At 32.5% G+C, this 11,728-nt stretch overlaps 1 protein-coding gene across 1 annotated transcript; it reads right to left on the reverse strand.

Moving 5' to 3' along the window:
* Positions 1-6,647: 6,647 nt before the first annotated feature.
* On the reverse strand, positions 6,648-10,215 carry CLP2 (CLP protease proteolytic subunit 2). Its single transcript, XM_039050992.2, has 9 exons — positions 9,909-10,215; positions 9,778-9,821; positions 9,605-9,677; positions 8,396-8,516; positions 7,921-8,058; positions 7,694-7,810; positions 7,336-7,404; positions 7,133-7,228; positions 6,648-6,918 (listed from the first exon to the last, which is right to left on the reverse strand). The coding sequence occupies exons 1-9, from the start codon at positions 9,968-9,970 to the stop codon at positions 6,781-6,783; spliced, it is 858 nt and encodes a 285-aa protein (XP_038906920.1). The 5' UTR covers positions 9,971-10,215; the 3' UTR covers positions 6,648-6,780.
* Between the last annotated feature and the right edge of the window lie 1,513 nt (positions 10,216-11,728).

Consider the following 11,728-nt stretch of genomic DNA (forward strand, 5'->3'; position numbering starts at 1 on the left):
TTTGTAGGCTTAATCGGTCCATCTATGGATTGAAACAAGCTTTTTGATCTTGGCATATAAGATTTGATACTACGATCAAATCTTATGGCTTTGATAAAAATATTGATGAGTCTTATGTATACAAGAGGATTATCAACAGTTCAGTAGATTTTCTAGTGTTGTATGTAGATGATATCTTACTCATTAGAAATGATGTAAGTCTACTAACTGAAGTTAAGAACTGGCTGCCGACCCAATTCCAAATGAAAGATTTGGGAGAGGCTCAGTTTATTCTGGGAGTTCAGATCTTTAGAGATTGAAAGATCAAATCACTAATTCTATCTTAGGCATCATAATTGACAAAATGCTTGTCAAATTTCGATGCAAAACTCCAAGAGAGGTTTACTTCTTTTCAGGTATAGAGTTATATTATCTAAGGAACAATGTCCTAAGACATCTCAAGAAGTTGAGGAAATGAGACAAATTCCCTATGTATCTGTGTTGGCAGCCTGATATATGCGATGTTATGTACTAGACTTGGCATCTGCTATGCAATAGGGATAATCAGTAGATATCAATCTAATCCAGGATTTAATCACTGGACGGTTGTTAAGAACATTCTCAAGTATCTACAGAGAAGGAGGGATTAAATGCTCGTGTATGGTTCTAAGAATTTGATCCTTACAAGATACACGGACTTTGATTTTCAAACTGATAAGGATTTTTGGAAATCCACATCAAGATCAGTGTCATTTTTAACGGAGGATCAGTAGTCTAGAGGAGTACCAAGCAGGGGTGCATTGCTGACTCTACCATGGAGGCTGAGTACGTAGCGGTTTGTGAAGCTACTAAGGAAGTTATATGACTCAGGAAGTTTCTGAATGATCTGGAAGTTGTTCTAAGTATGTCAAAGTCCATTTCCCTTTATTGTGATAATAGTGGTGTTGTGGCTAATTCCCAAGAGCCTTGGAGTCACAAATGCGGGAAGCACATAATGCAAATATATCATCTCATTCGAGAGACTGTGTATCGAGGAAAAGTGATCATCACGTAAATAGCTTCAGAGCATAACACTGCTATTCTATTTACAAAGGCCCTCATGATTAAGGTGTTTGAGGGTCACCTACAGAGTATGGGTCTATGGGACAGACCATATATAGTCTAGGGAAAGTGGGAAATTTTGTACTGGACCCATATTATGCCCAAGTTTATTATTTTTTGTACTTGTATATTAGTTTGACTTTTATATTGTACACCTTACTAGCTTTAGGTCAAGTAGGAGATTGTTGAGATTGGTGCCCTAAATTTCATAGGGTTCTGTAGTTTATAGTTGTATTGTACAAACTTTTTATTTATTTCATAAAATATGAGTTGTTTTATATAACATTTAGTAACATTAAACCCACAAACCAATAAACTAACATCCAAGGTTATCTTCTGTAGCTTAAACATGTATGTAAAGATAGACAGGTGGACCATGTTTAAGTGACCTAAATGGTTTGTAATAGATAGATAAGGTTGGATACCTTATCCTGGTGACACTACGAGTATGGCCCGCTTTGTAGATGTTACAATTGTTGTAAAGTACTACGAATGATCTGATCCTGATCATTCATGTGGAGACATGTGAGCGAAGATGTTCTATACAAAGGAGTTTGTATAAGACTGGACCACAAAATGACTACTCTCATTATATAACGTTGTTCATAATAGAGACTTACATTTCACCAGGATAACCATAGGAGACATAACCTAAATCCTGATTGAGTTGTGAACTCCTGCCTATGAAGGTGGTCATTTGATTCGTTGACTCAACAAGCCTACCATTTTGGGGATTCCTCTGATTAAGGAGCTTGGAACATAGCTACATAAGATGAAATTTACTCATTCCCAAAGGTAGGGAAAAGTAGATAAATTGCTCCCTTAATGGTTGATTTTGGGGCTTGAACAATGTGACGCCACATCCTCTCTTGGCCCGAGAGAAGTCTAGTAATATTTGGACTATGATTTATTGTTCATTAGAGGGATCAGTAGTACTTAAGGAGTTAAATGTAACTACATAGGCAAAACGGTAATTTTGGCCTTGTTGTACTTACAAGCAATTTATGAAGGGTCATCGCACTGTTGATTGGTTATATCCAATGGATACAAAAGTATATTTGTAGTACGAAGAGTATAGATGTTGGTTTTTAGTGGAGTGCCCGTCAGTTATGAATTTTGAGTAAATTAATTAAAGAGTTTAATTAATTATTCAAGTACCATTAGAGCTTCAAGTTACAAGTCTATGAGGTCCTCTTTGTAGCTCATCGGGGTTTTTATGAGAATCAATTTTAGATTAATTTTAATTGTTCAAATTAATTGAGGGAATTAATTCTATGTGATATAATTATTTTAAGTTAATTATATATGATAGAATTACTATAATGTATTTGTTACATTATAATATATTTATTTGAAAGAAAATAAATATTTGAATATGATTCAAATATTAATTATGTAAATTGAATTCATATGATTAAATTTAATATAAATGGGCCTTATATTAAATATCGTTGTTGAGAGAATTAAACTATAGCTTATATTGTATTGGATACAATATTAAACTATAGGTTATATGTTATATTTAATATAATATATAGTTTAATAGATATTATATGATAAAGTGGTTATCATATAAATATATATCAAAGAATTTATTAAAATTGATTTTATTTTTTAAAAATAATTTTAGGGAGGGAGTTTTTCTCTCTACAACATGCAAGAGTGGGGAGAAACAGTTTAGTTGATTCATTCATCTTCTTCTTCCTTGAGTTTTGTTACAGAACTATTATGTATGATTTGATCTCACCCAATCTCTAAAAATCTCTCAATTCTTCCTCTCACCAGAAAGCAAGAGCCCACAACTCCTTAATGATTCTCATCCCATTAAAGAATAAAGAAGGCTCTTTTCGTGATTGTGACTATTTGGATCGAGTATTTTTGTGACAGATCCTTCAAGTGTAAGTTTTCTCTCACCCTAATTCTCTCATTTCCTTGTTGTTTGCATGCTGTAAATTTATGATTATGCATTACATTTATACTCTATAATTTTGATTCTATGAAAATAAATTTTGGATCGATCTCCACGCTTCCGCTCAAGGACCTTCCAAGGTTCCTTCATTTTCGTAATTTCCATTGCTTTCAACAAATTGGTCATCGCATTCACATGCGTCTATAATGATGCGATGGCATCGTTACTACATGAACTTTATTTTCTTCCTTTATTGCTCGATCTTGAGTCATATTTGTTCTCCTTCCAATCCTCATGGTTCTTTGAAATGCAATTAAGGATATTTTTGGCTTCAATATAAGTTTTATCCAATAAATACCTGTTACGGCAGCGTTTGCAGCAGTTTGAGATGCTTCAGTTAAGTCATCATAAAAAAATCTCCATTTGTAAACAGTCAGGAGTCCATTATGTGGACAATTTCTCACTAGCCTTTCACAACTCACTCATGCATCACTCAATGTTTCATTCTTTCCTTGTTGAAAATTTGAGATTGCCCTTCTCTTTTTTTACTTTTTTTGTAGGTGAAAAATATTTCTTCATAAATTTTTCCACGACTTGCTCCCATGATGTGATTTCACTGAGTTCAAGTGAATAGGCCCTTTTCTTGGTGCATTTACATAGTGAAAATGGAGATGAGCCTAATTTCTTCAGGAGTAATGTTGGGAAATATGAACGTGTTGCATATTTCGATGAAACTTCTCAAGTGAGCATGAGGGTCTTCACCTGGTCTCCTTCCAAATTGTCCAGCTATCTGGATCATCTGAAACATGACAGGTTTCATTTCAAACCTGGAACCATCTAGTGCTAAATACATAATTCCAGGTGAAAAATCATATAAGATAGGCAAAGCATAATCTCTTATTGATATATTGCGATCATTAGCTAGAAGAATGGGGTTGGAAGAGCAACCGCATTGTCATTTACATTATTTCTTGTGTTGATCACTGCATTTGGCACTTCAATCTCATTCTGCTGATCTACCATCTTCTGAACCTTGTTCCTTTGTCTTTTTTTCTTATTTACCCTTCTTCTGTTGTGAAAGGTTCTCTCGATCTCTGGGTCGTATACTAGCTCAGATGTTGAACCCTCACTCATAAAACATTTGTACTGTTTTTACATATTAGGGTACAATACACCAAAAATTGAGACCCAAATCAAAAACAATAATTTTAGCACAACTTAGTTACCGCAATCCAAGACAATTGTGCCAAAAACTTTATATGTTTTTACTATACAATGTAATGAATGTTATGCAATACCTTATAAACGCATCGTTTTATCTAATTAGGCCTAAGTATAAATCTAACTAGAATCCTGGTAAGTCCAAGGTCAAACTCAAGGATTGTGTGCTATTGATGCGATGATAATGATTGTTTCGATCTTGATGCGAATTTTTGTTAAATATGCGATGAGTTGATATACCTATTCTATCGCCAATGCAGGTAAATAATGATGGATGTAGTGGGAGTTACAATCAGAAGTACAATAGCCTAAGCGAAGAGATGTAGATTCCTAATGAATAAAATAGGGTTGAGAAATATTTTCACTAATACTTCATAAGCAAATTCATAAACCATGTGTTTAAGAAAATCACTCAAAATCATAAGCTACACTTCTCAGTGCATTTAGCCACAATACCCTATTGTTAGGATGCATGCAATGAGTCTTTGATGTAAAAGATGTCTCTTTATTTCTAAAGGTAATCTTTTCTTGTTTTATGAGGTCTAAATCTTTTGCTTTTTCAAACATAGATTCATTCTATTTAGAGCAATCTCTCGACTTGATCAAAATAGGTCATGAAGCATATACAAAACAAGTTTTCCGCATGATTATGCTTTACTTAGTTCATGTTAGTTGCAATTTTCTCAACCCATTTAAAAATTAGTTGCTCATGGTTGAAGATGGAGAGATGGATAAAAAATAAACTATAGATGCATTCATATTGATAAAAAAAAAAAGTTTTTCAACGTTTTACACAATATAAACCGCAACAATAGCAAAGAAAAAGAGATAGAGATAGAAAATCAAGTCGTGGGGTGCAATTCTTTGCTCCTTCCAGCTCTGTAAATGATTGTTTTACAAAGATTGTGCTTTTTATTTCAAAAAGAAATCTTGAGCTTTCACTCAAGATTTCACAAGCACTCGAAGTGAATTGCCTTTAAGTGAGGAATTTTGCATAGTTTTCTCCAATGTCTTGGCTCTTTCCCTTTTGCATGAAAATTTCGTTGAGTATTGATAGGCGTCAAGGAGCAACTTATTTATCTTTCACTAACGATTGTATTGATAAGATACATAAATTTCCATACCTTGTTGCACTGCCTGCTCCACGTCAGAAGTTCATTGGCTCTACCGCGAAGCTTTCTTGTCAGCTACCAACTTGGTCTTTGATTTGACCTCCACCACCCATGCGTCTTATCATTGCTCATGGATCTTGTCACCTTCTATTGCATGAGACTATGCAATTCTAATGTTGGCATCAGGAATTTCTTCGCGGTGATATCTTGTGATCACATAAATAGATTTTCTGCAACCAAAAAGCACGATTTTTATATCTTTCATGGATTGTGCGATTTTGTACGCATTCAATCGCATGATATAATTATTTTCATGATGTTCTTATCAAGTTATCGCACTTTCCAAGATTTTTCCTAATTGTTTTAGATATTAAATAGGGAGGAAACAACCATGCAAGAGCTTAAAGTGAGGGAGAGCATTAGATATTATAAAATTAAATTTACCTTCACCATTAACTTAAGCTTTTGGGTCAAGTTAGTCGATGATTTAATATGATATTAGTGCAGGTGGTCCACAAAGGTCCTACATCCAAACTCTGAGAGGTTCTGTGTTCAAATCCTTGCATTATTGATTTCTTTCTAATTGATATTAATTTCCACTTGTTGAATCTTCTTCATATTTCAAGCCCTTTCCATTGTTGAGGAACCAAAACCCCTCATATTTGTTGAGTCTTGAGCGGGACAACAAAATGATTTTGAAAAATTACAAAATCTAACTAAAGTTTTCCAATGAAAACAAATTTTAAAAGATTACAATTTAAATAAGTTTTTGTTCAAAAATGCAAATTGTAAAACTTATTAATAATATATATAAGTTTCAAAATTAAATTTTGAAAGAAACTCGTTTCTATCTTCTTTCTAACTATCATGTCTTTAATAAGTTTTAAAACCTATAAATAATAGTAATGAATTTTAACATTTGCCATACAAAAAAAAAAACCCGTTAAAAACATACCAAATCATCTCTAATCTTTTAAACTTTTAAAAAATTCTCAATTGGGTGTTTACATTGAAATTTTTCATTTTTATTTTTGATGTGTTAAAAATTCTTAAATTAAGTTCCACCAAAGTTATCAACTTTTTGATTTATGAACATATATGAATACATTACTCTATGCTCTTTGACATATGACATTCTATCCATATTTAAGCAAAACCTACTCAAAAGAATACAGTGAGTTATACAAACCTGTTTGAATAGATTTTCTAAATGCTTTTTTGTCACTTAAATTCGATCCAAAGAAACCTTACATCTATACCTAAATCAATTCAACTATGCTTGAATTAGCGATACATAAAAAAAAATAATAAAATAACAAAAGTCATATTTCCAAAGAACTTCCATTTAAATATGATCCATCGAAACAAGATATGAACTTTCATACATAAATTATAATTAATTAGTCGTGTGCTCCATGTGAGCCTAAAAACAAACATGTGAAGGATTGTTTTTCAACTCTAACCAAGCCCTGTTCCAGCATCCTTGCGAGGTGCATCGGCCTTAATGCGAGGTGGCCTAACTATACGGTCAATAAGTCCATAATCAAGAGCTTCCTGAGCATTAAAACGCTTCATTCGACTCAAGTCCTCGTTAATCTGCATTTATCCATTTATAAGGTCTCTAAGATAGGGTTGCATTCCTCGAAATATTTCAATATTAATACAAGGTGAGATTCAAAATTCGCATGAGCAAACTATGTTGCAAGTTTCTAAAAGCTCTTTGGTTCATGTTGGTTATCTCACTAATAGTAAGAGTGAGTTTCATTATGAATGAAGATGTTATTATATGCTATGGTGCTGAGGGACTGACCTTTTCAACTGGCTGGCCTGTTTTCTTAGAAAGCTCATCATAAAGATAATCCCTGATTCTCAAGAGCTCGTTTGCTTCATTTTGAATATCATCAGCCTGTCAAAAGGATTTTCGAACAAAAATGTAACAGAACAAAATGTTTAGAACTTAAAAAGACAATATATGATCAATTTGCATGACATGATATAACAAATTAATGATACCTGGCCACGAGCAGCTCCGGCTGGGGATTGCAAAGCAATTCTTGATAGAGGCATAGCACAGCGGTTACCCTTAACAAGGAAAGATGTGGTAAGACTTAAAAGAGATAAGAGGCCAACGAGCAAGGAGACAGAGGTTTCATAAAGCGTGCAATGGGGACAGTCAGGTAAAAGCAATGAGCATTTCCAATTTTATTCAATGCAAATAAAGGGTTGAGATTTATTTATGAAGTCGCATAAGATATGTTTTGATGGATATAAATGATATAAGAGGCTGAAAAAATAGGGGTCACGTTTACCATATTGAAGAACTCCCTACGAATTCCAACTTTTACTGGACAATAATTAAATCTGTATTTACCTTTTCTCCAGCTGCTAGAAGAAAGGCTGCCAGATTATAGGCATAACCCACGCAATGGGTAGCTACAGGACTCTTTAAGCTCTGCATTGTATCGTAGATGGCCATACTTGGAGTTAGCTGCAAAGATGCATGGTTTCATCAGAAAATTAATGCCACACAATCCATTAGAATATAACCATGAAAAAGGAAAATGGATCCCAATGAAAAAGGAAATCCATTAAACTCACATCTCCACCTGGGCCATTTATATACATATAGAGTTTCTTGGAAGTTTCAATGCTGTCAAGATATAGCATTGTGGCCAAAATTTGATTGCTAAACTCTTCATCAATGTTTTGCCCAATGAAGATCACTCGTTCTCGGTACTGAGCACAAGAAGAATCCAGAGATTATAAGAGTAGTAAATTATATATTTACTCAAAAAAAAAAAAAGTTGATTTTTATATTCATAGCTTCTAGCCAAAAGAAGTTTACTTTGGTTTAATTGGTCAGGAAAGAAAAAGGAAATGATGTAACAAAATGATAAAAACCTGCTAAAGCATCTTTCTACTGTGAAGAGTTTTACACCGAAGTTAATGGTAAATTTTGTGGTGACTTAATTGTAGCCACATGTGTCATGGCTGGTGAGCCTCATAATGTCAAACTAAAATTTTGCTCAGCATCAGTCAGATAAAAAATTACATAACTAGATCTATCACTTACTAGGGCATTCCACAAATCAACCCATTGCCATGTTCCCTCTCCAGGAGTTCTGTAAGGCACCCTTGGTGTTCCTATAGGCATCATCTGAAATTGTGCACGAGCAGCCTTTTTGTTCTGTGCCCTGCATGTAAACTAATGAATTAGAAGAAATACATTAACTGCGAGACAAATACACGTAGGGTAGGATGCATAAGGTAGGATGCAACTGAAACGCCTTCTCTTTTCATTTCTCTTCATCTTTGTTATCCTTACAGATGTCATTGACACGGCAAGCACCAATCAGTTGAATCGAAATCACCTTTAAACGCTAAGAAAGGTTTGAATAGAAAATATATTAAATAATAGGCCATATTTGATAACGATTTCATTTTTTGTTTTTTGAAATTTATGTGTGTCTACTCATTATTTCTTTAGTATAGTTTTCACATTTCTTAAATAAACAGTTGAATTCTTAGTATTCCAAAAACAAAAACAAGGTTTTAGAAATTAAAAATGTAGGTTTTAATAACTTGTCTTTGTTTTTTAACTTTGGCTAATAATTCAAACCTTTCCTTAACCTTATGAAAATCGTTGTAGAGAAAATATGAGAAAACGAGCACAATTTTCAAAAACCAAAAACTATATGGTTATTAAATAGGACTTCAACTTTCATAAATAGTTGCATAACATATGACCATGTTCCGGTAAATTCGAACACAAGTCCACGGTCCTCCAAGCACTCAAATTCAAGTAACTGAAGGAAAAGAAAAAATATTCAAAAGGGCCAAGAGAAGTAGTGCAATTCCTATATTCAGTAAACAAGCTTAACATCGATGATAATTTCTGCACACTATGCAATAAGAAGGGATTTCAAGTCAATCTCTCCTCACTCCATGCATTTATATCGCACGATTTTTCAGATAGGGAAACGATAATATTCAAAAAGTCATCATATAACGACCTAGGATTTATGAGTAATAAAACAAGCCCTTTTAGCAACAAAATTTATATTTTGTCAAGAACCATGATTTGAAAATAAGTTAACTACAACGGTATGCTTCCGCTGCTTCCTCCTTGAGAAGCATAGAATGTTATGAAAGTCCAAGAATTCCAATTGATTAATACCACCAGAATTTAATAGGATATTTACTTTTAAAGGATGTGCTTCCAAGTTCCAACACAGCAAATAAATGGAAAATAAGATGCAGACATGACTAGAGCTACAATTACCTGGCTTGTAGACTTTTATGAACTTTTCCATAGAATTCAGCAGTAAGATTAGGTTTTGCTCCTCCGAATGGACCTTAAAATTTGAAAAAAGAAAAACAAACAGAAGCAAAACGTAAGTAACAAGCAGTCAAACAGATGAGTGACATCATGAAAAGGAAGGGATGCAAGCTCACTAGCAGATTGAGGCTTTAGTCCCGAGTAAACCTTGGTCGTAAAGCTTGCAAAATTCAGAAAATCGAAACGAAATCAGGTAAGAGGCGCGAATAGCATAGATTTTAACTGATAATCGGAAGAGAGGGAAAACCTGAGAGGAGGCTGAGAAACTTTAATTTGAGGTTGAAGACAGGGAGTAGAAGAGACTGCCATTCCCAGTCGATTACAGAACACCCAATGCGAAAGAGGGAGACCCGTTTTGGGTCTGATTCTGAAGAAGATGACACAGTGCTGAAGGATCAGGTGGAGTCGGAAATCTGAATTGGGCCTGTTGGGCTTCTATGAAATACGCGGAGCCCGATAAATGTTTGCTGGGCTCCAGTGAGGCCCATATCCAAAAAGTCTTTCAATTGTGTGTGAGTTTTTTTTTTTTTTTTTTTTTTTTTTTTTTTTGGGTTCTTTCCGCAACCAAATCACAATTGACTTTTTATAAAGAAGAATTGGAATATGTAGCACCATTTAGGTTTTGTTTGGAAAAATATCAAAACAGAAAAAATATTAAATTTTTTGATAAATCACGTATAAATATTTTTCAAAATTCTTGTTTTGTCTCTAATGGAGTCGTTAGTTTTGTGGTTCTTCACATTCTTAAAAATATATTGTAATTATTGAAGTTGAAGTAAGAGTGTAATCATAGATATAGTATAATTATTGAGGCTTCTGTCATCAAATTGTAGTCTAATTGATTCAATAAAATAACAATTAAGAAATTTATTTTATATTAGTAAAATAGTTTCTATACAACTACTTTTTGAATTAATAATGATTAATGAAACTTATTGATTTTTCTTCAAAAAGAAACCTTTAAATTCTAATATCGTGTTTGATTTATTCAAATTAATTTTCAATTTCACTTTTTCAAAGACATTTTTTATATTTTTAAATGTTTATTACTAGATGTGATTCTATCTAAAAAAAATCATCATTTTCTAATCATATTCTCGTCAAATTAATTTTATCTATTTCATATTTTTAAAATTTTCAATTTATTTGTTACTAATTTCGAATTTTATACCTATTCTTATAAGATTCAAATCAATCTAAATCTTTCTTAATTAGTATTTTTTAAAAAAAATGTTTGTTATCTACACATAAGTTTAGAATTTAATTTTGGTTTGTCATGTTTTCTTATTTAGTTATTGTTTTTACTATGACTTTACAATTTTATTATCATGATTTTCGGATTGTTGAGGCATATGTTCTGTCAAACTCATCATTTCAACCATTTGTATTACATATCCAAGGTAAGTTTTTTCATCTGGCAATCTAAACTATATTTCGATTAACAATATACCAGGATGGTTTCAACAATTCTAATCTCATTAAAATTATTGAAGATAAAGATTTTTTTGTGGTTGATGACAATTTTATTGGATTGTCCCCAAAATGATATATGGGTAGTTGTTGAGAATGTCTCTACTATTGGTTCGAGTTCTAGAAATACATTGTATTTGAATAACAAGTTAGCAGGAATTCAATCTTGCAGTATTCCTCCTCTTCAATCTTATATATATTTGAATAATGAGTTAGCATGAATGAAGTGATGGCCTTTTGCTTGCTTTTTTTCCCTAATTATTCTAACAGTTCTTAATCTTTCATTGACTTTTGTTCTTCCTTCAATTTTCTCTTCTTCTTCTTTTTTTTTTTTTTCATAATTTTGATCAGGCATTTAAATGGTTGATTAATTTTAAAATTTATGTTAAAAGTCGATTATAAATAAATATATAATCTATTTCTGTTTTTTAATTCTAAAAAGTAGGGGATAATATTTTATATTTATTTAATTTCTCCCAAGATTACAATTAGCTTAAAAACACAATTTTATTTCTATATTTTAAATAACCAGTAGGTAAATCTTTATTTATATTTGGAAAAAAAAAATTAAAGAATCTCTATATATATATATCATAT

The sequence above is a fragment of the Benincasa hispida genome, chromosome 12, assembly GCF_027475165.1.
Source record: "Benincasa hispida cultivar pf3 chromosome 12, pf3_genome.v1.1, whole genome shotgun sequence".
Classification (NCBI taxonomy): domain Eukaryota; kingdom Viridiplantae; phylum Streptophyta; class Magnoliopsida; order Cucurbitales; family Cucurbitaceae; genus Benincasa; species Benincasa hispida.

Coding starts and splice junctions, on each gene's coding strand:
- CLP2 (XM_039050992.2), bottom strand. CDS start 9,970: ATGGCAGTCTCTTCTACTCCCTGTCTTCAACCTCAAATTAAAGTTTCT. Junction 9,822..9,908: donor GTTTCTCAGCCTCCTCTCAG/GTTTTCCCTCTC, acceptor GAATTTTGCAAG/CTTTACGACCAAGGTTTACT. Junction 7,405..7,693: donor TTCTAGCAGCTGGAGAAAAG/GTAAATACAGAT, acceptor TTCCTTGTTAAG/GGTAACCGCTGTGCTATGCC.